Genomic DNA, 25,751 nt, shown 5'->3' with positions numbered 1-25,751 from the left:
GTCTTGTATGTTAAGTTTTTAAACCTCTCTTTCAATGAAAATTAGCACTGGTGCAACAATTTACTGTATGTTTTATCATATAAGAAATATTTCAAATAAAAATCTCCCCCTGCTAATTGCAAAAAAACAAACTGATGAGCTTTTTCAGAATGCAACAAACAAAAAAACAACTCATTATTATCTGGATCAGAACTGACAACAACAAATCACCAAATCAAATCAACTCACACAAAGCCACACAGGAAGACAAAGAGTGTTATTATAGATGTAGACCATATGCCTGAGCCTTTGTCATGCCTGTCTTAGCAGGCAGTCAGCTGTATCAAACATATCAGTATCTGAGAGGCTACATTATTGATGAGATGATATACTCGAGCCAAGCTCATGTCTCATAAACCAGGCTTGAAATGAACACCAACTGTTTAATTAGATATGCCTGATGATTCATGACAACCTCTTCAACATCATCTCTTTTTCCCCCATATCTCCTTGTGCATCATCCAGTGCAGAGACATAATTCCAGTCATTCTGAACATGTTACGTTAATCTACTTGTAGAGACAATGAATATGAAACCATTAGGGTGTGGTGTTGTTGAGTGGCCACCTGTGTTACACAATCCACCTGACTTTATGTTGACCCCACAGCCTGCATTATCACTACTAAAACAAAAAAGAAAAGTTAAGTAGCATGAAATACATCCAGATTTATATTCACTAATAATTTATACAAATCCATTGTTTTAAAGTCAGTAAATCATAATCATACTTTTAAAAGTCTATAATGTAATTTATCATATCAAGTGTCATTTGGCAGATATTTATATAGCACAAAAAAAGCGAAACAAAACATTTCAAATCAGAAGGTTGTGTTGCATTTGTGTCGACTTTAGCCATTATTTGATACCTGTCTTGTCATTGGTCAAGCGTTCCGTGTGTAACACCTGATTGGCTGCGGAGCAAGTCCATCAAAACTCTAATCCCGCCCCCACTGCCAGCGACTTCCGCTTCTGTGTCAACCCCTACTAGGCTACACAGTAAATTACTGCTCATCTCTGTGGACTTGTCAAAACAGTCTCCCCGGACACACCGCCGAGGTAAGACGAGGGACATTTTATCTCTCCGTCCACGGGCTCCTGATGTGTCTTTCCCCCCCCGCTGGTTTAGCTTTGCATTTTTTTGTGTGAATATTGTGTTGCTAGCTGTGCTAAGTTAGCCACCTATTTGTTTAGCCTTCCCGCTAACATCACTGCTGGCTGTCAAAAAGCGTCTCTGTCGTCCTGTCAGAGTCGGGACCGTCAGCTTGTTCTTGTTGTTGTTGTGCTGCAGGATAAACAGCTCCCGGTATGTTTGTTTACTCACCTCGCTCTCATTAAAACTGTGAAGTTTTAATTTGTCAAGCTAGACCAGCTGCTAGACTGTATGCGCTGCTGTTAGCAAGCAAAGAGTGGACGGGCAGCATATTTGAGGATGGGTCCTTCCTATTGGCACTTGGCTTACACAGTTATGTGGCGAGATGTTAAGCAGTGACTCATTCAAGAGCCATATTTGATATATTAATGTTTAACTGCTGCTAGTGTTTGGGGTCTTTCCATTATGCCAGAAAACAGCACTAGTAAGTCATCTGGTATAACAGGAGTACAACTGATGGTTGAAATATATGCAATAGAGCACTTATGTATGTATGTAAACCTGCAGCAGCAGCAGCAGCAGCAGCAGCAGCAGCAGCAGCTCTTATCTCAGACAAGGTGTAGGTTAAACTCTCATGTCCCCCTGCCTGTTTGGCTCGCTGCCTCCATCCCATGCCCATTTACATCCGAGTCACAGGGAGAGAGACTAAACTAAAAGCTTTGTCTTTGAACGCTGGGGCACTGGAGGTCATTGACACCAAGGTTTGCACTGACACAGCAGCAGGCTGTTTATCTGCTCTCCCTGCCATACGTATCAAAGAGAGAGGCTGCTCTGCTGCTACTGCACTGCTGCATCAACTGGCCTCGAAGTGATCATGCCAGGGGGCAAAAAGTGCTTAAACACCCAGAACACCCTGTTGTTTGTGCAATTTGATAATGTTTTGACTACCAGCTGGGTTCATTGCATTACAACTGCAGGCAATAATGAGTGAGGAAATGGTGCTGAAGGTTGAGATACTTTACCAGACAGTGAATGCATCATTTATTAGAAATACTGGTTTTTACAGTACTAAAAATTAAACTTTCAGTGATGTAGAAATTATTACAAGGCTGTCACAGGTTTTTAAAGGAAGACACTCTGATTTTATTCTTTTTATTTTATTTCATGAGACACCAGTCTGTGTCTTTCGGGTATTAGCCTTCAGCTCCAGAGAATAACTTGCGCCATTGTCATTTTGTTTTGCGTCTTCCTCCCAAAGGTGCTTTGATTACCGCCGTTGTTAGTTGCTATGCTGATGGTCTCCATTCGAAAAGGAAGTCTGCATTGTATTATTGGATTACCTCGAGTGAGGCAATTATGCATAGATGAGATGATTTTTCTTTGTTTATGTAGTGACTAACACCTTTTTAAAAGATTTTCCAATTCTGCAATACATATATTTTTGAGGTCTGCGGTTGAGTTTAAGGGGAACAGGAAAGAGATTTTGCAAGGCATGTCCTAAAAGCTGGGTTTCAACACAGCGGACAGGGATGTTGCAGTAAGGGCAGGACCAACACACACTAAAGAAATGCAACACAAGTAGAGACATGAATTAGAGAATTTATTACCCAAGTTGTAATTTTTTGTTCTTGAAATGACTGGTAAACACAATATAAAGTATTTAATGTACAGGTTTTCATAGGTTTCTCATGCACTTTTGCAGCTCTATAGTTATTGTTATCCTTTTGTGCATCTTATATCTGCAGTGTGTCGGTTGCCACTTGGGGATTAGCCAAAGTTTGAGTTAACACTAGTCCAGGCAACCATCCAGGCAACAGAGAAACAATACCGTATGTATAATTTATAACAGAGAGCGGGTAGCCAACCAGCAGCCTGTGTGATGTACAGCCCTTGTATTGTTTTGCGTTGCTCTGCGTTGTTTGCCTCATGGTCATAGGGCGTGCACGCTGGTCAGCAGGGACTAGAGCAAGCTGGCTGCAGATGCACCATTATATCATGGCTGCCGGCCAATAATGAATAAGTAATAGCGATAACGATCTGTTACTATTTTCCTGTTTGTGTTAGTCTGGTTGTGAAATCATTGTCATAACGTAGTTCCTTAATTCTCTGCCATTGATGCGTTTGGTTTGTTGTAAAGGGTAAATGCAGCTCTACCTGTGTTTTTGTGCATACAGATATGAACTCAGTTACGGTTTGGTGGTGTGATATCTACATAGGCTTTGTGGCTGCAACTGATGTGCTCTTCCTTAAAGGGATAGTTCACCCTAGAATGATATTTCGCTCATTATCTACTCACCCTCATGTGGACTAAGGGCTGGAAGAAGTCTCAGAGTCCACCGTCCCTTCTCTGAGTTACAGGGGGTCTTGGCGTAGCAGTGCATGTCCATATAACGGTTGCAAAGGGACACCAGAGCTCTTCGTAAAAAAACACACACAAAAAAACATCCAAATACCTCCATGATACTCGTATGTAATGTCCGTCTTGTGCTGAAGCCCCAAATTGCGTAATTGTCCCGAAAAAAATTAAATAAGTCTATATTTTAAGCTTGTTTGTAGCGGAAGCTTCTCGAAGCTCCTCTTCCTGGTCCGTCCAAATCTCGCGTGATTCGCAGTAACCGCACTGACGCCGGCGCAAATCACGCGAGATTTGGACGGACCAGGAAGAGGAGCTTTGAGAAGCTTCCGCTACAAACAAGCTTAAAATATAGACTTATTTAATTTTTTTCGGGACAATTACGCAATTTGGGGCTTCAGCACAAGACGGACATTACATACGAGCATCATGGAGGTATTTGGATGTTTTTTTGTGTGTGTTTTTTTACGAAGAGCTCTGGTGTCCCTTTGCAACCGTTATATGGACATGCACTGCTACGCCAAGACCCCCTGTAACTCAGAGAAGGGACGGAGGACTCTGAAACTTCTTCCAGCCCTTAGTCAACATGAGGGTGAGTAGATAATGAGCGAAATATCATTCTAGGGTGAACTATCCCTTTAATTACTTCTTGCGTATCAGTATTATGGGTGACCATATACTCGGATTGCAAGAAGTGTGTCTGGTCAGTTCAGTTTTTGCTTTTAGTTGTCATGTTGAAGTCTGTTTACTGACAGCAAAGATAAAATCGGCAAACAGAGGTCAGTCCGCTAAAGGATGGTTCTCAGTATTGTTCTCCTTTTCAGTAAAAACGCTAGTAATCATTTTGTCATCAAAGTTGCACAAAGTTGCACAAACTCACAAATTTGCTGTTCCTTCCTCATGAGTACTCATTACATCATAGTCATTAAAACAGTATAGGTTTAGGACCACAGCAAGCCTCAAGCTCTGCCCTCTCTTTGATCGCAGCTACATACTGTACCGAGTGTGTAGTAAGGTTTTTTGTGAATGTAACTTTCGGGGTGTGGCGTTATCGCTACACAAATCTGTCCTCTGGCACAGATGCTGATAAACACCTGGCAAAGTTGTGCCGTCTTGAACACGCGCATAGATTCACAAGGTGGAAACAATAGCATCTGTTGTCACGGCTACTGATCATAAATCCATTCCTGCACAGTGCACACAGTGGTTATCTCCAGCAAGATGACCAAAACACTGACTCAAAAATCCAGCTGAACTAGACTTTCACAGTTGAACCAGTCACGAACAATGCCGATCACAAAACTATGCGTTTGTGCACACGTTTTTATGCACTTTACTACAGGAGTGTCTCTGTTTGTGTTCGAGGGTGGTGGACACGCTGAAGAAGTTTCGAGGGAAGATGCTGCCCGGCCTGAAAAGAAAAGTCACCCCAACAGGTTTTGCCTCCTTGCAGGTGTCGGTGCTGACTCATGCCATGCTGAGCGGCTGTTTGTGTAGGTGTGAGACTGTGCTCAGCAAATCCCACCCAGGATGAGACACTTCTTTTTTTGTTCCCAGGAGGTTTACGCTGCGTTCCTGAAGAGGCAGACTCATCACTTCGGCCAGAGGCAGAAGCACAGTCCTCTGCATGAAGATTAGGCTCAGTCGAGTCATAGAAATCAAAAGAAATCAATGCATGGTGAGGGGCCGCGGCACAGTGATGCAGTGGTTAGCACTGCTTTATCGTCAGATCTAAGTCTCTCTTAGTCATATCAGTATCGGCATTGACAAAGAATAAACTTTTTTTGTGCCTCAAACTTTGCAGATGAACTGCAAGCTGCCTGGGCTTAATTTAGAAACGATGTCCTTGCATTGGTTGATCCACTAGAGAAAAATAATTTTAGTGTTTGCTTCATTCAGTTTGTGGTTCTCTCGTTTATATAGGTTTGCTCCACACAACACTGTAGGACTGACGGGGGCTTGTAAAAGTGTCATTATTCATTATAGGCTTTTGACCTTTTATTAGTTGGTTGTACTGAGTTTACTACAGTGCTGTATTGAGGTCATTTTGAATGAAATTATTTGTTGTTTAACAATAAAATATTGGATCTCCAATACAGTAGTACAAGTACAAGTGTTTGAACCACATTTGAGGGATCATTGCAGAAAATGATGACACCGTGCAGATAAGTGGTACAACTGATGGATGGATGGATGGTCTCATTTGACAACAAAGGATTTGACTCAGACGTCATCCCTCAAAGCTGTTTTTGGAGTTGTTATTAGTTTTTATTTATCAGTAGGAATGTAAATTCAGGGGTTGACATGTTAATATCATCCATGTGCGCCTGTGTCTTTGTCATGTAGTTTCTTCATTCAAGGCTGAAGATCTGCTGCAGTGTTCAGTCACCATCTCTGATGAAGGGTTAAAGTTTGTGCTGTTTACTTTTTTTTGCTTATGTTTTGCTTCAGTGTGAAACAAAAACAAAAGATACTGGAAAAGGGTCATTTATCACCTTCCCCAGCTGCAGCAGTGACAGCACAGTGTGTGATTTCTGCCGTCGTTTGACTTTTATTTTTTTAATTTTGCTGAGCTGTTGTTAACGCAGCCACTGATGCGAGTCCTCTCTCCGCTGACCAGGACAGATGTTGTTGACCTGTGCGCTCCGCTCTTTCCTGCACATCGCTGCAGTCAGTCAGTGGATATTAACTCTGACAGGGTTCGTCGTCTTGTGATTGAGGTCAAGTGAATGTGATTTCATACTTGTGGTTAAACTCTAATGAAATGTCTTTTGTGGGCTATATTGACATTCAAACTCACTCGGTAATGATCTTGTGATATGTGCTGCATTTCCATTTCTACTCCCACTCAGTCGTGTCGTGCCCCCCATATACAGGAAACTGAGCAGAGCTGTTTACTCTATATATTACTTACAGGCTATTGCTATGGCACAGAATCAGTTTCCTGCTTATTACATTTTTTAAACATATTTTTTCTCATCCTGAAAACAGGAACATCTGAGCTTTTACTGATTTGTAAATTATATTTCTATGTAAGCACCCGATCTTTCTTTATCATGGCTGTGATTACTATTTTGATATTTAGATACATTTAAATGTAGATTTTCTATGAAGAATGTACCACTTGCATGGGTGCAATTTTGTTTTCAGTTCACCTGCATCTGACTCTGCAGAGCACAACCTCCTAACCCCTCTCTCCCCCTGGTCTTGGTCCTGGTTTTCTCCTCTGCACAATTGAGTGTTCAGACAGTAGCTCGGCAGAAAGCTGCTCTGTGCTGGACTCCCTCTGACACAGTGGCCTGTCTGTGCCTCTTTTTCATAACGTTGCCTCTCAGGCTGTATTCACATCCTGCCTCCCTCTCTCTCTCTGTGGGAGCGTCAGATCAAGCCCTTTCCCTCCATCCGAGACTCAGTCCTGCAGCTGTAACCTAAAGCCCTTGCTCGCCGGTGGAAGTTAATGAAACGAAACACGGTCTCTGCAGAATCAGTGGCTCAGACACAAAGTTTAATAGAAAACATAACAGTGAAAAATGTAAAGTTACCTGATATATGTCGGCAAGACGAGAGTTAAGTGCAAGTGTCTCCTGTTGTCCAGGTGATACTCCAAAAAAACATATTGTGATTATCTTGGCAGATAATGTGATTCAGTTTCAAAACTACAATGGCACTGGGGGCTCAACACACTGCAGCTTAAGAAAACACATGCAAAGAAATGACTAATGCAAAGCTACTAGTGGTGCGTATCTGAATCATGTGATATTGCCGAAATTCACCTCATTCTCAAACGCCACTAACAGGTAGACATCTTCACAACTCCGAAAGTCAAGAAACATAAAGCGCACCAGCTGGGTCCGTCACTTTTTAGTGTAGCTGGAAACCCTTCGTAGTGCTGTGAGTTTTTGTAGAGCATGTGTTGTGTAACTGATGAAGTTCTTTTCTGTCATTTTCAATAATTTGAACATTTTTATTTTCATATATTTGTTTTTTTATCATGATGATGTAATTTTTCTTGTTGTATGTCTGGAGAACATGATCTGCAGACCGTGGCATCTCTGTAGCACCACAGTGCTAACGCTTGGGGGGCTAGTGCTACCAATGCACAACAATGTGACATGTAACAATGTTACATGTACCTTTATCAGAAAATACATCTCCTGCAATTACAACATTGCCTTCTGTTATGTTTTGATAGATTGTGCAGCTCTACTCCAGACCTATGGATATCATTAAATTCATAACAGTGTGTGTGTGATTAAGCCACTTGGCTGTAAGCTGACAAAGCCAAATGGTGGGTATTTTCTCCCCGTTTCCTACTGTGTGATGTTTAAATGTTGCTGAACAGACCTCCAGAGGTGACAGTGGAGACACATTTGCCGCAGTGTTGATGCCAGTGGTAACCAGTTTGTGAAGACATGTCACACCCTTGTTGCTGCCATTTACAGGTGTTTTGCCAGTGACATTCAGCCAGATGTGTCCTAAGTGTGACCTATGGGCCCACCGTGGCCTCCTGTCTGATTTTAAATGGCCTCTAAAAGAGAAATTCTTTAATGTTTCCAGGACCATCAAAAGCTCCTTCTCCTTTTCCCTTTCTTGAATTTGAGAAAAATGCCTGCAGTGGAAAAGGATCAGTTGTTGAGAGGCCACAGACATTGTTGATAGTTTTTGGTTGGTAAAATCTGTTTCACAGCTTCTGCTCATCGTTCATCTGAAACTGACTTGTGGTATGAGTTTCATGGTGTGCAGTCATGTGGTCATAGGTGTGCCACCTATTGAGATACAGTAGGTGTGTGTGTGTGAGGACAATAAAGAAGTGTGTATAAGTGTGAGTGTATCTGTGTATCAGTACGAGGCTCTGACTCACACAGCAACAGCTCTCGTCTATATGGACGTTTTGACCAGAGACACTGACAACTAGACCTGAATGGACCTGAGGCACATTGGTAGGTTCGCCTAGGAGGTTCTGACTGATCAGATTATTGGTTTTCTTTCTTTTTCCGATTTAGTTTGTAAAGAGGCGGCAGAATGAACAGATGAGGCCTGTGGAGTTAGTGGAGTTTGGTAGATAAATGCTAACATGCTAATAATACAGTCATCTTGGTTCATCTCCTCGTTTTCACTATTAGAACAAATCTTAGGTTAAAGTTACTTTTATATTTTTTGATGTTTTTTTTGACTGGGTTCAAACTGTTTTGCTGGATCTAGTTACCTTGTGATGTGTGTGATGTATCATTTTAGCATTTTTTCATCTTTTGTTTGTTCATTGAAGAAAATAAGTTTTATAGATGAGGAGGTTCGGTGACAGCAGATTGACTCCGTGTCCGCCCCAGTTTGAGGTTACTTGTGATAGGTTCTGTCCCAGTATGGAGGTGTGTGTGCCTGTGGTCTGTTCATGGTGCCATGTCTGTCATGGTTACGTAACGGCTCACGGGCGTCTGAGAAACAGTGAGTGATATGATCTGAGAGTCTGTTGCAGCCAATCAGGAGGCTCTCCTCTCTCTCTCCCTCTCTGTCTGTCTGTGAAGTAACTATCTGTACAGTTATGAAAGGATTAACAGGTTAAGACACAACATGGATTTAAATGCAACAGCCTCAGCCTAATTAAACTGTATATCATGTCTTTTACGAATAATAAGAGAGGATTCGTTTATGATAATATAGCTAATTGAGATTAAGGTCTTAGATCTTAGTTCCTGTCTCTTTTCAAACATACAAACCTAATTATCCTCATGTGGTGTGTGGCCGCTCAGCTTCAGAAACACTTAAAGCAGCAGAAACTGTTTCACATCTCTCAAAGGCCGTGAGTGGCCCGAGGGCTGCACTTTGACCAGCAGTCTCATACTTTTTTCACCACATAATCGGAAGGAATTTTCTTATGATCTGCTTCGTTTCTCTTTTGCACACCAGCTTTGCCGCCGTGTGTGTTCTCAATAGGCTGTGTGTTGTGTTGTGTGTGTGTGTGTGTGTGTGTGTGTGTCTGATTCAGGGACTTTCTGCTGGAGCCTGATGCATCATGTTGCTTCATATAGAAATCGTCTTCTAGTGACGCCCGTTCCTGTCGGACCTTTGCTGGAGGCAGCGTGTTATGAGATTAGAGTGAACACAGTCGAATCAGTTACAAGCTGCATAAAGGAGAAATCGCACATAGAAAATGATCAGTTGTCGTCAATAAATAGAGCCTTTACAACTAGGATAGGCGGCCGTACCGAGAAATGCTGGAGAAATTTTTGCAAGATGAACAATTCATAGTATTGATTCATTAAAATGTGACCTGCCTCGCTCATAGCTGAGTTACAGTAGCTGGTTGTGCAGACGCTGCACTGTAGAACCTGCAGGGCTACATTTTCTTGTTGTCTTGTCGATGACATAATGGGTTACCACCAGGGGTTAATTGCATTAAACCGTTGTCAAATTGATTAGGTTGTTTTCAGAATTTATAGCACAGCATGTGTTGGCATGTGTTTTCTTAAGCTGCAGTGTGTTTAGCACTAAGGGCAGCCGTAATTTTGTGATTTCAACTATATTTCGATCAGTTGTGCAGCTCCGGTCACAGGCTAAGTGAGGAATTTCGCATGCGTGTTTGTGACGCCTGTTTCAGATCTTTAATATTGACAACAAAGTTTCACTGAAGTGGCTTTATTCTTGGTATGAATGGATCCTATAGTTCTGCGGCAGCAGGATTGTAAAGCGATGACCAAAACGGTGAGCCTGCAATAACCCATGCAAATCAGGTTTTCAGCCATGTTTGCTGAGTTCACAGATATAACTCAGCCTCTTTTACACAGTAATGGAGTTTGCTGTTTCAGCTCAGACTCACCTGAGAGCTCAGTCATGAAGGAAAATGTTTCCCTTTAGGACAGCAGAAATCATAGCAACAAAGGAAGCACATATGTTTATTTAAATGTATTTATTGCATGTCACCCCTATTCAACACATACCCATGTTATTGAAATAGTAACATATAGTCTATTCTGTCACGTAATGATAACACTATATTCAGCATTTTGAGCATTTGTGAGTAAAAGAATAAGCCTAATTTGGTGTAAGTGAATATTTGTCATGGTGACCTCTGGTTTTATTATGCAGATATAGAACATTGAGTCCTGCAACACTGATGCACAAAAAATATGTGCGATAAGAGTTATCACAGTCGAAGCCTCGGTCATGTTTTGATTCACAAGCCGTCATCTCGTCCTGTAGAAGCAGAAATGAGTTTGGGGAAGCTCAGAGTAAAGCAGAGACACATTTTAAAAGCTCTTTAAAGTTGGATCGTCATTTCCTCCGATCTGGAGTTAAAAAAATGCTCTTGGTGATGTTTTAAATTTTGGGCGCACTGGTTTACGTGATTATGAGAGCACAGGAAATATCAGGCTTTGTGGTGTGCAGTAGATCTCTTGGCTGGATATCCTGATAGACTGATAAACAGTCAACTCCCTTTTTAAGTGGGATCAACCTCATTCTGTTTGAGGCTGGGGTTCACCAACAATGTTTTTATCTTTAAACCAGATTAAATTGGTTCTAATTGAAACTCTGCACCAAACTATCTCAAAATGAAGAAAGATTAAATTTGAACATCACTTGAAGTCAGTTTAGTTCAAACTGCGATCTCTGGTTAACTTTAAGGAGATTGAGAGACAGACTCATCCCACCTCTTGCTTTATGGGGCACCTCCACCTCTCTCATATACTAACTAGGTCCTGACAGCTTGCAGATTATTTATATTTATTTATTTAATTCTAATTGTTGATACGTATGCACACTTGTTCCTATTGATTAAACTCTTAAATTTTGCTTTATTAAACCGAGTTAAATTGAAATGGTGCAACAGTAATTGGCTTAATTTTAAACCTGGATTTACTCTTTTAAACCTAGTTTTACTAAACTCTGATTACAGTTGACATTTGATAAGATTAAACCTTGTTGTTGCAATCCATTCTGAATGTTGTTTGAATGGGTTAATGTTAGAGCTAAACACAACTTTATTTATCTATTTCATTAATCCACATCAAGCACCTCATTATAAATTCATAGGCAGAACCCCCCCCCCCCAAAAAAAAGATTCATTGCACAGTTATTGAATATCAACTGTTAACACAATGGATACCTGCTTGTTATCCATCTTGTCCACCTTATCGATCGTGGACGCTGAGGACAAAGTTCACCTGTGTGCTGAAGGCGTTACCTGCGTCTGGCAAAGGTAAAAAGCTCCCACTGTGTGGAGAGCAGCCGAGAGGGAGGGAGCACCGTTTTACCTCAGATACAGGATTTCACCTTCAGAAAGGTGAAACTTGTCCAAGTTAGCTGTTTCTTATGGGATTTAATCACACTGCAGGTATGTTAAGATGGTTCATTTGCTGGTTTAATTCTGATGGTGCAGGTGCAGGTGAAGGAATGTGGACTGTGGATGGTAACCTATCTTAGATTTGCAAAAATGTGCATGCAAGGTATGTTGAATATATTATTGCCTAAAACGTAAACAACAGAAGCTGTAAGAAGGGAGACTATTGGATTTCTGTTTTGCATTTATGTAAAAATATCATGAGTCAGGAAAAAATATGGTCTGAACTGAAAGGATATGCTGCAAAATAATGAAATCTAAATGAAATCTAACATGGTTTACTTGTGGAAACAGGACACTAATAAATTAAATTGAGATTTACTGTGTTTTTGGAACAAGCCTTGTGCTGGTAACAGTGATTGAGCATGTGAGTCAGTATTTGTTGTATTTGCTGTGTGTTAAACCCCAGTTTGGTTTCCTCCTTTTTGTGTTACTGAGATCTGAGGTGTGTGGATTAAAGCAGTGAGAGATTCAACTGTACCGAGTCGAGTGTCTGTCCACTCAATGGCCTCACAGTTTTCCTTAATTCACTTTCACAGTTCAGTACCATTCATTTCATTTCAAGTTATTAATCATTTGTTATTAGGTGAAAATGTATATTTTTTCTGCCACAAATAGATAACCAGTAACGTGTTGTTATGCAAACAAAAGAAATAAATCATCAGTACTTTCAGATGATTTGATTTTTTTTATGATCTTTCCATATTCTACTACAACACATAAATAGGCCAATTGAAGTAATATTAAAATGTTGTTTAGTGGATAAATAATGTGAGGTTCTAATGGCGATTGTTGTGTGTCGTTGGGAATGTGTTAAATGAAGAGGACTTTGTTTTGGTAGATAGATTCAGAAAGAGAGATAGATAGATACATGTTTGAAATTTAATGGTGGCCAATTGAAAATCTTGTTAACCTGTTAGCATCACTTTACCACGCAGAACGCTGTGATACAACAGTGTTAAAGCCACTTAAAACATGATTTTAAACCCAATTTGGCCAAATGCTAAGGTGATGCTGATTTCGGGAAGGCCAATCAAACTAAAACGTTTTCAATAGAATATTTGTAATAAAAGTGCAAGAATGCTAACTGCTAACATGAACACACTGCCTGGCCAACAACTAACACTCATAGCCATTTCCTATTGTTGTGCTATTAGCTCACTCTTCTTCTTCAATGTGACAGACTTGACTTACAAACAACAGAATATATTTGGATCAACGCTGCCAGTCCAATGAATTACATCAATATATGACCTGATACCAATATCGTATCAAATCGGTCCCATCTTTACATAAACAGATATTGCTTATAGTGATTTGGTTAAGTCTCAGGATGATTGTTAGTTGTGCTGACTTTTCTTGCGAAGAACCAAATATAACTGTTGAAACGCACCTTGTTATTTTGGGGTTTTGAGAATCAGAGGTGATTCTGGGTCAGCAGCTGAAAACTTTGAACAGCCAATGTACCAAACAGGAGGTAACAAAGACCCAGAATGCCTGTGACAGTGGCGTCCCGATTATGTAACTACTGGACTAGAAAACTCTCTGTTTGCACTCAGTGGGCCATGATAGACGAGCTTGTTGCTCAGCCACACTAAGCAGATTTTCATTTGGTAGCCAGGACGGCTTGGAATGAGCCTCTGCACTTTTGTGCCATCTGAACTGTTACAACTGCTGCTGCCTGCGGAGGGACAGTAGCGTCTGTGATGAAAATGTACACAGTCTGCTCAGCACTTTAGAGTCTGACTTCAGTCTAACCACAGGGGATGTTTCTGTGTGTAAACTGAAATTAGTTGGACGTAGTCAGAGTCTAAAATAACACTCAGGCATCTGATCTTATCTACCAAGCTGCTCTTAAGCTGCAGGGAAGAGGAGGTGCGCTTCCAATACACTGTGTTGCCTCCATTACAGCCAATGAACTACTGTGATCACAGGTGTCATTATTACTGAAGGAGGCAGAGGAAGAACTGAATACAAGGAAGCGGTAACTGCTAAAGAAGGTATCACATCTGAATGAAATGTTGACAACAGAAACACCTGCAACTGGAAACAAGATGATACTCGTCCTGCAGCACAGCAACAACAGTCCTATGAAGAAATAAAGGGTTTTCACACTGGGAAATGCTATATAGTTGAAATGATTACAGGAAGGGCTGCACGATATGCAAAAAACAATCATCATGTTATTATTCTTTGTGCAGATACTGTGCTTGTGATTTCAGTGTGAATGGTTTTTGCTCAATTTTAAATTAATGATGTACTGTTTGTTGGGTCTTGTACCAAACAAACATTTTCCATTATGTCTTGAGAATATGATTTGTTGCTCCGGGCGTCTTTGTAGCAACACAACATTTAAAGTACTACTCAGACAAAGCTGTGTTTATAGAATCAGATGTGTTTTTATTTCTCCACAGGTTACTAAATTTGCCTCATTAATCAAAGTCAACGAACTCAAACCACTCCACCTGCACTGACTGATCCCCTGGTGTCACTCATCTGTCATCAAACTGTCCAGCAGCAGCAGCGTCAGCAGCAGTGCAAGGTTTCTTTACGACGTTCCCTGGACATTGGATGAATATTGTGCTGTTGCCGTGGTGACACTGCAGAGGGTTAGCTTGATTGACAGGTCGCCCTCCTCCAGAGGAGCTGTGAGGGGCCATCCCCCCGAAAGGAACATGTGCTAGAGATTGAACATCTTTCCTGAACGACTGGTCAGCTTTGACGCTTGAAGATGAACAATGAGGATGAGTTCTACGACGCCGTCACAGGTGAATAAAATATACAGTATATTTTTTTTACATTTTCACATATTGAAGTTTTTGTGAACTTTGTATGCCATATTTCCCGTCTTGGTCCTCTTAAGAGACAAAATCAAAATAGAGATCAAGATTTTTCAAGATCAAGTTAGCATCATTAAATTCCCTGTTTGGTTTGAGCCAATTAAATACAATCCTTTTATTTTGAAAGGTTTAGACATTTATTTTGAAAGATCAGTGGCATGGTGCCATTAATTTCATTAGTCACTGCTCATTAATCATTAGTTGTTAGGTGAAAACCTAAATAAAACTTATATGCCAAAAATAAATTTAATAAAATCAGGATCACAAGAATTTTGTGATTTGACAGTTTAACATGTTTATTAGGGGATGGGTTATGGTGGAACTGTTTGTTCTGCAGGAGGCTGTCAGTCCTAATGAAATGGCCTGCTTTGTATAAAAGTGTGTAATGGAACCTGACCTGCCTCAGTCTGATGATTAGTTCAATAATTCAGAGGTCAGCTGTCGCAACAGTCACGTCAACAGCTCCCTGAATTCTGTCAGTGTGTTCGGTCAAATTCACACCTCATGCCAAGTAGTGATAAGATTTTTGTAAAAATCCAGTTTTGCCAGCAGTGACTACGAAAGGATGGAGTGAAGGTATCTTGAGGAACTAATGACCATGTCTTCCTCCTCTTTTATTTAATTAATGGTCTATTAGTGGTTTCATATTTCTGCTCCTGTGAAGAGATTAGATGAGCATAGTTGTCAGAGGCGACACCCATGGGACACCATGCTAATGCTAATGTTATGGTTGCAACACAGGCTCTGATGTCCACACATCAGCCAATTAGAAATGCATGTGATTAATGCGAATCCTGGAGAGCTGTAATGTACTCTTTAATATTGTGCTCTTTACCTGTTAATGAGTCTAAATGACTCAGGAACACACACCTGGCTGGTACCTGTTTGACGTCACTGTGATGGCTGTGTGGGTGTGTTTGCTCAGCGTGAATCAGACATTTGATTTATTTTAAGCTGTGGTTAAAGGCCCCACCTTGAGATGAGTTCACCGAGACGCCAGCCTGCAGTGTTTACATTCTGACCCCCACCTAACACCAATGTACCAATGTGTATTAGATTCTTCCCCCCAATTCTCTCCATCCTTTAGGATTGTTGTGTTGTGTTTTACACATAGCAAAAATTGTCTCAATTGTCACTCATGATATCATTTTTATTTTTTACAATTGATTTTGCTTTAAATTTAAACAATAACTAGTGTATTGAATGTATTTTACAGAAATTCATTGTAACTATTGCAAATACTCCAACAGGATGTCTTTGATGTCTTTAATTAATATGGCTACACTATGACAATTCATGTATGTATGTCCTGTTTGGTTGAAAGAGATTTTAATCAATCAATGCTTGGTGCTGTGCCAGTTTCAATGTAAATAGTTTCAGGTAATCAAGTAAATATGCCAGTCAGACTCAGACAAGAAGTTCCTCATGCAAAGCAGTATGCAAATGAGTGACATTGTGTGTGACTGTCTAATGCTGTGGACCAAACACTGATCTCTAATCATCTGCCAGTAAAATCTGATGCCTCTGTGATGTTTATTAGCGTCTTTTAGCTGTTATGTTTAAATACACAGGTGAGTTAAGAGGTCTTTGTGCACAGATTGTTGCTTCGTCTCCTCTGAGATTTACCGGAGATATAACTTGATGCCACTTATTGTCTCCTAAGGCCTGGATTCAGACGAGTCGTACGAAGGCGTGTCCGAGGCCAGTTTCAAAGACGCGCTGGTGTTTGATGGCAGCAGTCAGAAAGACAACGGATCGGTGCCTCAGGAGAACGGCATCAAGAAACACAGGTGCTGCAGCATTCCTGCACCACATTCCACCTGCACACACCTGAGCGTGTGTGTGTGTGTGTGTGTGTGTGTGTGTTTGTATTTTCACAACTGCATTATGTCCAGAAACTATTTAAAACCTCCTCCTTCTGAACACAGCACAATGAACTTGGGCAGAGCAAACAACATGAATTTAAGATTTCAAGAGTGAGCTGCAGCCATGAAATAAGTTTTTTTAGTGATAAGTAGCAGTTGGTGGTATAAACAGTATAGAAAATACAGCGGGGTGAATTCCATGTGACTGACAGAGCAGCTCTAAAGTAGTAATGACATGAAGGCAGCAGTGCAGCAGTAGTGGCAGCGTTAATAGCAACACAGGGCGGCGCAGTGGTTAGCACTGTCCCCATTCCCTGGAGTTTCCATATCCTCCCTGTACGTGGCCGTGCATGGGTTTATCTCTGTGTTCTGCAGTTTACTCCCACAGGCCAAACACATGCACAATAGACTCTAAATTGCCCACAGGTGTGAATGTGTGTGTTGTTCGTGTCGAGCCTATATGTCGACCCTGCAGTGGACTAGAGACATGTCCAAGTTGAACCCCAAGCCAGCGCTCTGTCAACTGGGGTTGGCTCCAGCCCTCCAGTAGAGCCAATGGATGGATTCATGTATGTTATATGAGGCTTGTGCAGCCTGATTTTATTGTACATCATGAAAAAAGGGTTTTTTGATAGATCGATGAAGTAAAGGTGCTTTTTTTGTGCAGTTTTGCCCAATAAATGTTTTTGAATACTTCTGAAGCCTTTGCACCGTAAGAAGCATTTACACAAGAACTTTAAGATCAATGAATTTACTGTGATATACACCATTACAGTCTCTGCTTCATATTATACCTTGATACATTTTGGACCAGACCATCCGTCCCCAGTTTATTAGGAGATTATACTGCATTTACACATGTGTGGAAATGCTCATAACTGATCCGAACGCTGTTATTGTAGCAATGAAAAAAAGAAATGAACACTTTGCTGCAAGCTGAAAAGTTTAATTTACTATTTCTGCATTTCTAATGTAGTGTGTATCCACTGAAGTTGTGATCTCATTAATGAGGTCTGGGCGACAGATGCTTCAGAGCACATGTGATTAACACTCTGCACAAGTGTCTGGTTTCTCAGAGCGAATTTCAGCAATAAACTTGAAGAGATGTGTTTCTCACTCTGTGAGCCGTGTGATCTGATCTAGATTGTGAAATATTAATGTGTCTTTTCAAAGGAGAAGGCTGAAGCCCTCTCTGTGGCTGTCACTGACTTTATTCACTCAGACATAAAAGCATTTGACTTTTGCTGCAAACTTATAGTATCTCACAGCAGTTAATGACAAACAGAGCGGGAACTTTTTCTCTCTGAGCTGCCTGTTTGCAGAGTCTCTCTCTCTCTCTGTGTGTATCCTCGGCCCTGTACAGACCGGACGGACCACATGCTGTGTTTATCTACTGTACAACCTTCGTTTTCATTCTGACCAGATCAGATACTGATGGTACCGACCAACGAGACGGTGACGACAGGAGTCTGAGCTCCTGTTATCAGCATCATCTCTGCAAACATGTTGGTTTAGATACAAACAATTCTGAAAAAAAACCTTTATGTGTTTTAGGAAGTTGTTGGATGATTTTTAGGTGTAAGATCTGAAAAACAGTGTGTGTGTGTGTGTGTGTGTGTGTGCGTGATATTAGTGAAGCTCTTCATTCATTCTTATTTTCTTTCATTTCAGAAAGTCGTTACCTGCACCCATGTTTTCCAGAAACACAGTCAGTGTCTGGAGTATCCTGAAAAAATGCATCGGACTGGTAAGGACTCACAGATCAAATAATAATGATAAAACGATTTATAAGTTTATTTCATCCATTGACCGACCAAAAACAGTTAAATGCGGACACAAAATCTCAAATCTTGTAAGAAAAGGAGATGAAAGAATAATAATTGAAGAAAATCTGCTGCTGTTTTACAAGACAATGTACTCACAAAGCAAATAATTAAATAATATCAAATTAAAAATAGCTGCAGGTCCATCCTAACCTTCAAAGGTTCAAACCCATCCAAGCCCTTTGTTAGTTCCAGGTTACAGTTCATTTTAGACCAAAATGATTCACCTGTCAGAACAAAACTTAACCAAAACATTTCATTGTATTTCCTCAACATACTGGCTTCAATTGTTTGTTTGTTTTTTACACATTTCTGGCTTGTGTTGAAAAAGTTTGAATTATTATGTAAAACACAATGATTTGTTTACCTCTTAGTAATATTGGGATTATTCAGCAATTCTGTTTTTTTTTCTTTTCTTTCTGGAAAAGACTTTGTAATGTTGTAAAGAAAAGAGCTATTTAAATAATGTTTATTATCATATTAGAGCATCTGGTTTATGACAGCTGTACTTTTCTGTTGAATCGGTTGGATTCAGTCAGATGGAGAAGGAGTGTGGTAAAGAAATTCAAGCGATTGTGAATGAATGATGAAGTGCAGACCGGACGTTTTTCACTCCTCAGGAACTCTCCAAGATCACAATGCCGATCGTCTTCAACGAGCCTCTGAGCTTCCTGCAGAGAATAACAGAATACATGGAACACACTTACCTCATCAACAGAGCCTGTTCACTGCCCGACTCTATAGAGCGCATGCAGGTCAGACACACACACACACACACACACACACACACACACACACACACACACACCACTCATGGGTTATTCTTTTAAATCTACACTTGTATGAAAAAGCTTGATGTTGTTTTTGAGTGCCAATCAAGTTCAGACACATTTTAATTTCAGATAACAATATTGTTATCGAATAGAATAGAATAGCTCTAATGTCATTCTATGTTAAATTGAGATAATTTAAGCACACCTTGACATTCATGCAGTTGCACAGTCAGACACACACCTCACCAATACAACAATTCAATGTGTATGATAACAATTCAATAATCACATTTTATTTTATTTGCATAAAAAAACTAAACAAAAAACTCACTATACAGTACATTGAATAATGTCCACGGAGCCTCACAAATAACTTCTATTTTCGCCTCTGACATGTTCAGTTAACAACAATTAGTGTCAAGAAGAAACTAATTCTGTAAACACACACAAACACTGAAACACTGATTGTGTGTCTTCAGGCTGTAGCTGCTTTTGCTGTGTCAGCAGTCGCGTCTCAGTGGGACAGAACTGGAAAGCCCTTCAACCCTCTGCTGGGAGAGACCTATGAACTCACCAGGTACACACACACACACACACACACACGCACACACACACACACACACACACACACACACACACACACACACACTGGTTTTAACAGTGTATTAATCATCTGTTTTCCCTCCTGTCTTCCACAGACAGGATCAGGGCTTCCGGCTCGTATCGGAGCAGGTATCCCATCATCCCCCGATCAGTGCCTTCCATGCAGAGAGTCTGGTCGGGGACTTTGTCTTCCACGGCTCCATCTACCCCAAACTCAAGTACTGGGGCAAGAGTGTGGAGGCGGAGCCTAAAGGGATCATCACACTAGAACTACTCAAGTGAGTCTAAGAGGGAGGCATTTGAAAATATGAACATGTTATAATTTCCTGGCCCGCCTCTTTTGTCCTCTTGTTCCTTCATATTGTTTTATTTTCCTCCCCATCCCCCATCTCCGTCTCTCTGTCTCTCTCTCTCTCTCTCTCTTGTTCCTCCCCAATCCCTGCCCTCGGTCCTCCAGGCACAACGAGGCGTACACATGGAGCAACCCATACTGCTGTGTACACAACATCATCCTAGGCAAACTGTGGATCGAGCAGTACGGCACAGTGGAGATAGTCAACCACAGGTGGGTCACACACAGCGTTTATTCTGACAAAAACAGAAAAACGGATTGTGGTTACTCGGATGACGCCGAGCTCAGCTCCTGCCCCACACACACAGCTGACAAACACACAGATGATCGTATAGTGTTTTTAGTTATATATATATATATATTTATATATATATATATATAAAATCGATTAATCATATTTTCTAGCATAAACAACCATGAACCTATTATTTTAAACAGAGAAAAGAAAATACACACATACACATGTGTGTCAGGTGGAAAGGTCTCACTTCTACTAATGACAGACTTGGTGTGGCCTGAACACATTTATTGAATCAGTCACTGTTCTGGATAAAACCTGTGCTACGTTCAATTATGATAATAACGTGCCGCAAGTTCCTTCTAACACCTCTGTGTTTTTAGGGGCGCTTGATTGTCTCGTGTCCACATTGCATTGCAATGTTTTTTGCATCCTGTACAGCCTTGTAAGACAGATGTAAATGAATAAGATATCAAGCTATTTGTGCTTTCTATGACAAACTAGGTCTTCTCCACACTCAGATGGTGTTGGTGGTGTTGGTTGTCAGCAGGTCATCAGGACCCGACAAACAACTGTGCTGTGTTTTGTCTCCTGAGTCGTGGAGTTCAGTTCAGACGCGGCAGAGCGAAGCTCCAGAGCCGTCACTTACTGAGTCATAATGTTTCTCACTGTTTACTCTGATGCTCGTTTGCTCCCCCGTCTCTTCAAACAAACCCAGGGCGACTTTCTAAAGCTTTTTAAAAACCTTTATTTATCCAGTGAAGCTCACAGGCTCTACTTTTCCCTGTTTCATAGCCGTGCACTGTTGGTTTCCTCCTGAAAACCTCGCACTAATGCTGAAGAGACATTAACGTTTCTATTGTTTGAACACAGAGTTTTCCTATGAACTGGTTCTTTTTTCTCCCACAGCACTGGAGACAAGTGTGTGTTGAATTTCAAGCCCTGTGGGATGTTTGGCAAAGAACTGCACAAAGTGGAGGGATACATCCAGGACAAGAGGTCAGAGGTCACGCCTACATCAACCATAGTTATTATTTTCTACAATTTGAAGTTTCATCAAACTTCTTCCTTTTACCTCCTTGTTTTTCCATCACACAAATGTTTTCTCTTCTCTGACTGTTCCTCTTCTTCCTCACTCATTTTTTTCTTCCTCAAACCACTTCCTCTTTCCTCTCCATGTTTTGTCTTCATCCTGCTTTTCGCCTCTCGTGTTTCCTCATCTCATCCCTCTTCCTCTCATTCTTCCTGGGCTCCTTCTTCCTCCCTCCCTCCGTCTCCAGTAAAAAGAAGCGCTGTGTGATCTATGGGAAGTGGACGGAGTGCATGTGGAGCGTCGACCCTCAGACCTACGAGACCCACAAGAAGTCAGAGAAGAAAGGTGACGGCAAGAAGCATAAAAATGTGAGTTTGCACCTAAAACCGTGTCTTTTCTTTCTGTTATGAAACTGTAAATTCTGTCTCTGCTTGTTTCAAACGAGGATTTCTACATGACAGTGTTGTGTTGCTTCTATTTCACCCAGATTTTGAAAATAATTGGGCTGTTTTTAAATAAATTTCAGGGTTAGTGTCAATTGATTTGTTTTCTTCTTCTTGATTTTGTGTGGGTGTCCTCAGCGTTTCAGTTTGGTCTCATCCAGGTAACCCCCCCACCCCCCACCCCCGAAGGCCTGAGCTGTAGTCTGCTTGGTTATTCATAGTTCAGCGTAATAGCTGCAGAATTGTGTATAGAAACAGTATAAATGATTGATTTATGTATTGAATTATGTATTTGAGTTCATGAGGAGTCAAAGTGAAACGTGTTGTTTACAGGATGAGCCGGACCGAGCCGACAACGATGATGCGGACGACATGCCCGAAGTCCAGGAGACGGTGTGTGTCGTACCAGGAAGCACTCTGCTGTGGAGGATAGACTCCAGACCAGCACACTCCGCTACGGTATAAACATGACCACACACACACACACACATACGCACAGAGCAAAAAACACACAGGATGGCAAATCACACACATCACACTCAGCCCATTAAGTGCTGTGAAAAAATAGATGTAAACTTGTGTCGGAGGTGCAGAGTCATAGGTGGAGAATCAGAGTTTATGATTCAGGTTCAGATTTTACTCATCCCAACAGCACTCAGAGCAGTTAGCTCAGGAGCTCACAACTGGCTGAGTTTTATTTATGAGTCTCTCCTTGGTTCAGTCCAAATCCTACCTGTGTAAATTTCTCCAGAGACCCACGAGTCGTTCTGCCCTGTGTTCATACAATGTCTTCAAACTGTCTCCACCTCGTGTCTTCACTGAACTGAAGAACAGAACATTTCGTTTTTCCGCCTCCTCTGGAGCACTTTTCTTAACCATGTGTTGCTTCACAAAAAGATCAAATTAAACAACAAAACAGTAAAAAAAAACAACAAACAAACAGTAGAATTCAAATCAAAATTCAAACAGAAATGAAAGCTTTCATGAAAAGGAAGATTTTAAAAAATGTGATTAAAAAGCAGAAACAGATTCAGACCTGATCTGGGCAGAAACGTTTACACTGGTTTGTCAGTATTCTTCCTGTAATAAATGATTAATTAATTCCTTACTTATTGATATGTTAAGATGGAGGAAGATCACATCAGCAGTGAATCGGCTGATTTCACAGTCAAAGCACAAATATAATCAATAAGCTGTTGTCAGTGCATTTTCTTGACAAGGGAACAGGAAGATATGATGTTTTCAAGATAAATGTGCACAGACACACACACACACATACACATTTACAAACATAATCTCACCGTCTTCCTCCTTGTCCACCTCCTCCTCCTGCAGATGTACAACTTCACTAACTTTGCGGTGACTCTGAACGAGCTGGAGCCGGGCATGGAGTCCACGCTGGCCCCCACCGACTGTCGTTTCAGGCCTGACATCAGAGCCATGGAGAATGGAAACATGGGTAATTAGATTTAAAAATGTCATCAGTGTTAAAAGTGTCTTTCAGTACAACCCTGCAGAAACATTTCCTCTCCTCGTCTCCTCAGAAAAAGAAATAAAAAGTTAACAGAGGAGTCACAAATGTCATTTTGACTTTTCACTGAAGCTTCTCGTCAGTTGTTGAATAATTAACTAATGTAGAAACCTGAAGGTGTCACTGACGCCCCGGTGAGAGTTTAACAGTCAGACGACACTGCCCCCTGCTGGACGTCTGTAGAGTGTTTATGACTTAATTAACCCGATGTGGCCTGGTTGCAACTGTGCAGATGAAGCCAGCAGAGAGAAGGAGAGACTGGAGGAGAAACAGAGAGCAGCTAGGAAGGAGAGAGCCAAGAGTGAAGAGGAGTGGTCGACCAGGTAGGACACAGCTGCACCACAATGATGCACAAGAACAAGAACGCAGCTTCTTCTTCCTCTTCTTTGTCTTCGTCTTCCGCTTATTCTTTGTTTTCTTCTTCCTCTTCAACTTTATTTTTTCCCCCCTTTGTTCTTCTTCCTCTTCCCCTTCTCCTTCTTCTTTTTCTTCTTCCTTTTCTCTTTTTATCTTCTTCAACTTTCTTCTTCCTCTTCTTCTATTAAAACTAAAATCAAATTAAATTGGACCTAATGTTTCTGGAACCTTTTGTTTCATCTCGTTCTTGTGGAGAATCTGAGAAATATCTGGACAGTTTTACATAATACAAAATATTAATAGGTATAAAAAAAAACAAGTGAAACAACACAAATCAGACTTCAAGAATTGTAACAAGCAGTTGGAAAAAATAAATAAATAAAAAATAAGAAGAGAGAAGAATCTAAAAACTGAGAATGGTGGTGTATCGCCCTGAGTCTGACCTTTGACCCGTGTTTAACCTTCAGGTGGTTCCAGTCGGGCACCAACCCGTACACCAGCCTGCAGGACTGGATCTACACTGGTGGATACTTCAACAGGAACTACCAGGACCTGCCCGACATTTACTGAGAGAGGGAGAGCCTTCATCCTCCTCCTCTTCCTCCTCCTGCAGTGAGCAGCCTCACAAATTGGAGCGAAACGTTCAGAACCCACAAACCAACCTTTACCGTCGTCGTCTTCATCGTCATCATCCCCGAACTGACACAAAGAGACCGTCACTTCTCTGAAACTGTGTCCTGCTTGATCTTCATCATCCATGAATCCACCGCACTCTTCCTCTCATCATCTTCATCCCATCGCCTGTCGACCAGCAGACGTTTCCCACCTCTCTGCCCCCCCCCTACCACCTGTAGAGCACAATAACCCCACCACTGACCCCCCCCCCCCACTACTGGGGGCAGAGAGCTGGGCCGCCACTCACGAGTCCAATCTGAATGTTCAGTCTTTATAATCACAGCAGAGTCATGAATGAAGCGAAGCAGCGCAAGGTCGTCACGGTGACAGATTGATGGACACAGTCGGTCACCCAGTCAACAGGGAAATCAGGGATGTGAACGCTCCTTTGACTGAAGATCATGGACTTTTTTTTTTTCTTTTTTGGAAACTTTTAAAGACTCAAATCCTTAAAAAAAGAAAAAGAAAAATATATAGTATATATATATATATATATATACAACCTCATACTCTGAGAATGAGAGGATAAAGAATTTATCTGTTGGTCGAGACAAATCGAATGAAGCATGAGTGTCATTACTGTCCCTGTGTCATATCCTCGAGCATTTAGCCGCCACTGTTTAACCACTGTCCCATTAACCTTCAGCTTCAGCTTCATGTAACAGAGTGAATGAGTGAGACACGGAACAGAGACAGAGTTGTTTCCTCGAATGTGCAGCTTGAGACAGGACCAGAAAAAGCATGTGACGACTACGACGACTCGACTGGAAGCAAATCGTCCTGGAGCTGAATGTACAGAAACATCCCGTGTCCACGCGTCTCCACATCTGGAATCGTACAACACCAGGAATGAGCTACATCGACATCACGACTGTGAGTGCAGCTGCTCGGTAGCTTCATCCTAATGTTACAAAAGAAACACACTGTCAGTATTTTCTTTGATTCCAGTTGAGCAGGACACGCGGGTTTCCACTCAGACGTGAGGTGGAAATCAAGATGTAAGATCTGAGGTTTATGGGCTGGATACCAGAGAGAACACAGGAGTGAATCTTTCATTTTTATCAGACATTGATCGATTAAGTGTAACCGCTGAAGTGATATCAACATATTGTCAAACATTCCTCTCGGTGGGATGCTTTTATTATTCAGATTAAATAATAAATCCAAACTTAAATAAAGAATAAAAATCCCTTTTTATCTGTGGCTTTGCTGAGTCGTCACCACTCACTCCTCACTTCACCTGTCTGCACTGGTCCGGACTGAACATTGTGTCATCCAGGATGCATCGTGTTAGACTGTTTAATGGATGGTGAATATGCCACAAATCTATTGAAAAGGATCCACAGGTGTTTATTTTGAATGTTAACACTCCCACCCCCCCGCAGCTGGATGTCCAGATGT

At 41.2% G+C, this 25,751-nt stretch overlaps 1 protein-coding gene across 1 annotated transcript; it reads left to right on the top strand.

Annotated features, from left to right (window-relative positions):
- Nucleotides 1-997: 997 nt before the first annotated feature.
- Nucleotides 998-24,801, top strand: LOC146984317 (oxysterol-binding protein-related protein 2-like). Its single transcript, XM_085781381.1, has 14 exons — nucleotides 998-1,095; nucleotides 14,232-14,585; nucleotides 16,321-16,447; nucleotides 18,194-18,269; nucleotides 18,966-19,100; nucleotides 19,598-19,695; nucleotides 19,817-19,999; nucleotides 20,179-20,286; nucleotides 21,221-21,310; nucleotides 21,592-21,712; nucleotides 22,121-22,246; nucleotides 23,123-23,246; nucleotides 23,551-23,641; nucleotides 24,143-24,801. The coding sequence occupies exons 2-14, from the start codon at nucleotides 14,549-14,551 to the stop codon at nucleotides 24,243-24,245; spliced, it is 1,419 nt and encodes a 472-aa protein (XP_085637507.1). The 5' UTR covers nucleotides 998-1,095; nucleotides 14,232-14,548; the 3' UTR covers nucleotides 24,246-24,801.
- The last annotated feature ends 950 nt before the right edge of the window (nucleotides 24,802-25,751 follow it).

This window comes from Trachurus japonicus, chromosome 7 (assembly GCF_045865225.1).
Source record: "Trachurus japonicus isolate A0001 chromosome 7, Traja_1.0".
NCBI lineage: Eukaryota > Metazoa > Chordata > Actinopteri > Carangiformes > Carangidae > Trachurus > Trachurus japonicus.
The sequence above is the reverse complement of the archived record's forward strand: the minus strand, read 5'-3'. Positions and strand labels throughout refer to the sequence as shown.

Bases quoted from the DNA above. Each gene is read 5' to 3' on its own strand.
- LOC146984317 (XM_085781381.1), top strand. From the start codon at position 14,549: ATGAACAATGAGGATGAGTTCTACGACGCCGTCACAG. The intron at 14,586-16,320 runs GTGAATAAAATA...TTGTCTCCTAAG, and splicing joins GTTCTACGACGCCGTCACAG to GCCTGGATTCAGACGAGTCG. The intron at 19,101-19,597 runs GTCAGACACACA...GTGTGTCTTCAG, and splicing joins ACTCTATAGAGCGCATGCAG to GCTGTAGCTGCTTTTGCTGT.